The sequence below is a fragment of the Echiichthys vipera genome (assembly GCF_963691815.1).
Source record: "Echiichthys vipera genome assembly, chromosome: X".
Lineage (NCBI taxonomy): Eukaryota > Metazoa > Chordata > Actinopteri > Perciformes > Trachinidae > Echiichthys > Echiichthys vipera.
Window position 1 is genome coordinate 33,080,722 of NC_139825.1, and position 5,841 is coordinate 33,086,562.

The window sequence follows — 5,841 nt, forward strand, 5'->3', positions numbered from 1 at the left end:
ATGACTTGTTGGCAGAATACATCCATGTGTGTAACTTCAGCAAGAGGATCACAGGCAGAGAGAGTTTATTCTGAAGCATAGCTTTGTGTTTTCTAAAAGATTTTAAATAAGAACAATGGTTCGTGTTCACCTATTGCAGAATTGTGCCAACAAAACATGGTGCTATACTTAACTAGCTCATAGACTAACATTCCTTGGTGGATAGGACAGGCTGACCGTCATGTCTGTAGTTTGACTGGACACTACTGTCAGTTAAAGAGGAGATGACATCCTCCCAAAGCACATTTTCCTGAAGAAAAATGCTGTTTCAAGAGCAGAGAGCTGAAGACAGAGAGGAGCAAGGTTAATGCTAAAACTTACTATGTTGACCTGCATCGGGCACTACACACCAAAGCATGGCAGGATAACGGATAACTTCTCCATCTTTGGAAAATGTAGTCAGACACTTATGAGCCTTTCAAAAACAAGCACTTCTAGTGGATGTACAGTATATTGACGGGGCAGGGTTGTCCTGTTTGATTACATTGTAGGTTCACGGCCAGGCTGCCGCGCTCACACTCAGTACTGAACCAATTTTAAAAAAAAAGGTTCACATAGGGTCCACGCTGAAAAATACCAAAATGCCCCCTTTAAAAAAGACCATTTTTAATGAGTAATATGCCAACTAATCATTATGGTAGTTTGGGATGAAGAGTTCATGGCATGCTGAAGTAACCATGGCGATGAGGGTGATGAACTCTTTGAAGTCAATCTCCAGGTCTCCGTTCTGGTCGAGGTCTGCGAAGAGTTCATCGAGAGTGTCATTCTCTTGGATTTTCTGTTCAGCAGGAAAATGGAAAGAAAGTGAAATGTTTGCAGGCAATGTGATTTATTTACAGTTTTTTTCAATTGTTAACACATTAAGACTGGTACTTGAGACACAATGACAACAACCTGAAACTCATATAACAGCCAATATTTGAACCTATAATATTTGGCCAATTTAGGGCCTTGTAAAAAAAAACAACCATTTTAGTCTGTATGCTTAGGTCACATCTCCGTGACAACACTGAAGGGGTTAACGTTAACGTTTATGATTAATTAGGGGCGCAGCCTCTTGAGTGACAGCTAACTGCTGGCCCTCACTCCACCTCGGAGGTATACGTCAGCCAGACGGACTTATCTCCCTCCCCCCAACGTCACATACATGCCCTCTTTTGGTAAGTGGAAATGAGGCTGACAAGATGGCGACTCCCATAAGCGAATACAATTGGATTAAGTTGAGAGAATGGACCTCAACGGAGATGCTACGTCCATTTTTTGTACAGTCTATGGTACCAACCCCCTGAGCCAGTTCTGCTTAAAGACAAACACTTTTCATGCTTTATCCTCAGATCAAAGTTCTGAACAACAATTGTTTTTAAAAAAAACTCTACACAATTACTTTTATTTGGCAGCTTATTCTCTTCTGTTCCTCTGTCACCTTACGTTTTCTTCTAACCTTCTCTGTTGGGGCGAGCAGATGCCACTTGCTGCTCTTTTCCTTCTCCATGGGAGTGGCAGGGGGCGAGGAGGGAGGAGAACATTGGATGGAGGGTACGAGCCAAAGGGAGCATCGCGCACCGGGTGGCTATCTTTGGTTTATTTCTATGCAGGCCTACAGCTGATAAACTGAGTTGATTTTTTGGGGTTCTTTTTGCTCTTCATGCTGTGTAGATCGGACTACAGGAACATAATCGCTGTATAAACGATGTTAATAATTACCAATATTCCAAATCGTAGACCATAGCTTTAACTCACTCTTTGATAAATATTAACCTAAAAGACAATTAAATAGATGAAGATCTTACAAAGTATACAGTAGAAAGTCATGATACCCTTTTGAAACAGTCACTTTTTGTTTTACAGCCTGAAATGATAATACAAAAGAAAATATATTTTTCCAGCGTGATTTACACATTTTGCCGTACAATATTCAAGTGAATTTTTCCTAAATTTCTGAAAATTAGTAAAAAATGAAAAACTAGAATAGCAGTGTTGTTAAAGTGATGAGTCCCCACATGTAATCCTTTGTGGAGGCACCTTTTATTTTAATTACATTCATCAGTCTGTTTGGATTTGTCTCTACAGCTTTGTGCACCTAGACTGGGAAACATTTCCCCATTCTTCCTGCAGAACTGTTTGAGTTCAGTCAGATTCTGAGGTGAGCGGTGATGGACTGCACTCTTCAAGTCCATCCACAGATGGTCTGTAGGACTCAGGTCAGGGCTCTGACTCGGCCACTCTGGGACATTCACTTTCCTGTCCTTTAGCCACTGTGTTGTTTTCATGGAGGTGTGTTTTTGGTCGTTGTCATGCTGGAAGGTGAACCACCGGCTCATTTTCAAGTGTCTAACAGAGGGACGAGGGTTTACCTCAAGAATTTGGTTGAACTTGGCAGCATCCATTTTCCCTTTAATCCTGACCAACTGCCCAGTCCCTGCTGAGGAGAAACAAGCCCACAACATAATGCTGCCACCACCATGCTTCACTGTAGCTATGGTGTTTTTTGGGTGGTGTGCTGTGTTTGATTTCCACCAAACATAACGCTTTGCCCCAAAAAGTTCAATTTTGGTCTCATCTGACCATATAACCTTTTGCCACTCGGCATCAGAATCTTCACTATGTTTTATCACGAGACTCGGTGACGTTTTTTCAGAAGAGGCTTCTTTCTTGCCACCCTGCCAAACATGTAGAACTTGTGAAATTGTTGTCACATGCACGGATCTACCAAACTCTGCCATTAAAACTTGTAACTCCTTCCAGGTCACCATGGGCCTCTTGGTAGCTTCCCTGATCAATCTTTTCCTAGCTAGGTCCTTCAGTTTGGAGGGGCGGCCCGATCTAGGCCAGGTCTGGGTGGATCCATATGCACAATACTCTGAATAGTACTCAGAGGAATAATTAAAGCCTTTGAAATCTTTCTATATCCTTCTCCTAACTTGTGCCTATCCACAACTTTATCCCAGAGCTCTTTTGAAAGCATCTTCCCAACCATGGAGAATTATTTGTGTTACTGTGCACTGTAGGAGATGAATCCTCAAGGAACAGCTGATTTTATCCTGAAGTAAAATCAAAAACACCACTGTTGATGTCAGATGGAGGCCAATTAACTTGGTGTGTAATCTGGAAGGCTGTTGGTTAAACCTGAGTTTGTTTATAAATGTTGACTGATCACTTTTCCAACACTGCTATTCTAGTTTTTCATTTTCAATTAATTTTCAGAGATTTGGGGAAAAAAACATTTCACTTGAATGTTGTAAGACAAAATGTGTAAATCAGCTGGAAAAATATATATTTTTTAATGTATTATCATTTCAGGCTGTAAAACAAAAAAGTGATTATTTCAAAAGCGCATCATGACTTTCTATAGGCACTGTATCTTTGAACTGTTAAACTTTAATTTCCTACTCTGACTCCTCACATGGGCAATCAGAGCTTAAGCAATAAAAGTGCCAAATGTGAGCTATTCTGTTTTAGAGCAACGGATGCCAACATAGGAGAGAGAGGAAGAGGAAGGAGACAAATAATCACTGATGAGAGTTAGACCACTGGTTGACCATGTGCTCCACCACGTTGTAACAATCTGTTCTCTATGGATAAAGAAGGTCTATGAGTGCAATCCCAAATGCGTATTCTGCAAGCTATGGATGACGCATGTGCAGATAGAGCGGTAGAAGCATCCAGGGCTGGATTTGAAATGCCGAGCGATATTTCCTCTACAGCCTGTGTTTTTTTGTTTTGTTTTTACAATATTACTGTAAACACTATAGTTTTATATTTGTTCTGTATGTAAAAGACTTAACACATTCAGCTTCATGTTTGATGGGATTTTTACAATATTTTGTTGAAAACCATTAGAATATAGTGTCAGTTTTCTTTGTCTTTTTGTCTCTAAATCATCTTGTAAATTCTCTATTGTTGTTTTATATTATAGTTAATCTGGTATAGTTTCTATTTTTTTATTCTATTCTTATTTTAGTTTATTATCTATAATATTCTGTATTTATTTCTGAATTTCCCTAGTGTGGATCAATAAAGGTGTATTTTATATTATATTATATTTGTGTGTTTTAAATTGCAGTATAAAAACATTATGTCATGAGTCACCTGATAATGAAAAGTGTTTTCTGTTCATAATAGTGTTTTATATTGAACACATCAGTGTTCAGCTGCTTCTTAGAATTGTCTATGTTCAAAGGATGGTGTGTGTGTGTGTGTGTGTGTGTGTATGTGTGTGTGTGTGTGTGTGTGTGTGTGTGTGTGTGTATGTGTGTGTGTGTGTGTGTGTGTGTGTGTGTGTGTGTGTGTGTGTGTGTGTGTCATTTTGTAGGAGATTTGTGGAGTTTTTGCCTTTTGCGTGCATGTTTTTATATGTAGAGCTCTGAGAATGTGAGGTATGCTAATAGTAATGTTTTAATTTGACATATTTAAGAGTAAGCTGCGGCATAGCAACATTGAAACCTTTAATATGTGTAGATGCTTTGTTAACTCTGAGACCTAACTTTGAATAATACATCATCATTTATTAGTGGTTACATTTTGTATTAATAATCTCAAATTAATAGTCCACCACTGGTCGAAAAAATCCTAATATCAGATTTACACCAACACACACTGTAAATGTCAACCATCAAAATTATCATCTTCAAGTTGTTTTTACAAACATTTTACTGCAAAGTGCTGCCATAAACATGCAAAAACTTACCAATATGAAATGACTCATCTCATTGTTGATAAGCGCTTTCAGCTCGGCTTTCTTCAGCTTGCACTTGTGACCTGAGTATTTGTGGAAAACTTGTATAATAGTGACCATGCCACTCTCCAGGTCTGACATATTCTTCTTTGAGGCCTGCAATAAACCATTTAATTTGATCATATGTTGTGTTTTGATAGAGACAATTATTTTTTCTGTTTTTATACAAATAAATATGTTGGAAGGGGATGCATCCACTTTTAATTTACAACATTGCTATTATTATAGGAATATCTCAAATGTTTACAGATAAAAACATTTACCACAAACATTTAGTCATTCTTACCTCCATCTGAAGAAACTCCTCTGTCGTATACGGATCCTGTAAGTTGGACTGGCCAGCAGTGTGTCGACTGCCTCACCCAGTTTACTGTGAACATAAAAAAATATTGATCAACCGCACGAAATCTCCTCATCTGCCATGCACCTCGTAATGCACAACTAATGGATATAAGTGGTCAGAGCCTTGACCATAAACCATTTGCTGTTACAGTTTTTTTCTCTTTTGCATTTGCAAAACAGTAAGTGCATTTCTGAAACAGCACCACACAAAGGATTGCCTGCGAAAGCCTGTAACTCACTCAAGATTCTTAAGGTAAATCTTTATGTTAGTGCCATCAGAATGAAAGTGCTTATGTCATTGTTTACAAACTAGATAGTCAAATTGCTTAGACATGTTCTGATGTAAATATGGCCCTATTGTATCAGAACATGCCTTTACTGTATGTGATTGGTCACTCCTACAAACGTACTTCTTCCTTCCACCACACACCTTCACTCCTCTTCTTCTCAACTGCTGATCATTCGCATGTTCTTGTTTTTCTTCAATTGTCAGAAATTGTAACACTGTGTCGTGCTCTGTCTATATATGCTTGCAAATTGAAGGTAAACAAGATGTACCTCTGAGCTATTTGGTTGATCACTGGATGATCTAATGTTTTACACATTTCCTTTCATCAGTAAAAGTCAAGTTTAACCTGATAGCAATTCAAGACATATTTACAAAAACAGTAATGTAAAGTAAAAAAAAACAACAACAAAAAAACAAATAGAAATGTATAAAATAT

At 38.3% G+C, this 5,841-nt stretch overlaps 1 protein-coding gene across 1 annotated transcript; it reads right to left on the reverse strand.

Annotated features, from left to right (window-relative positions):
• Positions 1-624: 624 nt before the first annotated feature.
• LOC310965210 (protein S100-B-like) lies at positions 625-5,103 on the reverse strand. Its single transcript, XM_083938699.1, has 3 exons — positions 5,061-5,103; positions 4,727-4,870; positions 625-817 (listed from the first exon to the last, which is right to left on the reverse strand). The coding sequence occupies exons 1-3, from the start codon at positions 5,064-5,066 to the stop codon at positions 665-667; spliced, it is 303 nt and encodes a 100-aa protein (XP_083794825.1). The 5' UTR covers positions 5,067-5,103; the 3' UTR covers positions 625-664.
• Positions 5,104-5,841: the final 738 nt, after the last annotated feature.

What these genes read in the sequence shown, in the direction of transcription:
- LOC310965210 (XM_083938699.1), bottom strand. An exon ending in AGATGAGTCATTTCATATTG is followed by an intron (nt 818 to 4,726) that starts GTAAGTTTTTGC and finishes CCTGCTGAACAG; the next exon opens with AAAATCCAAGAGAATGACAC.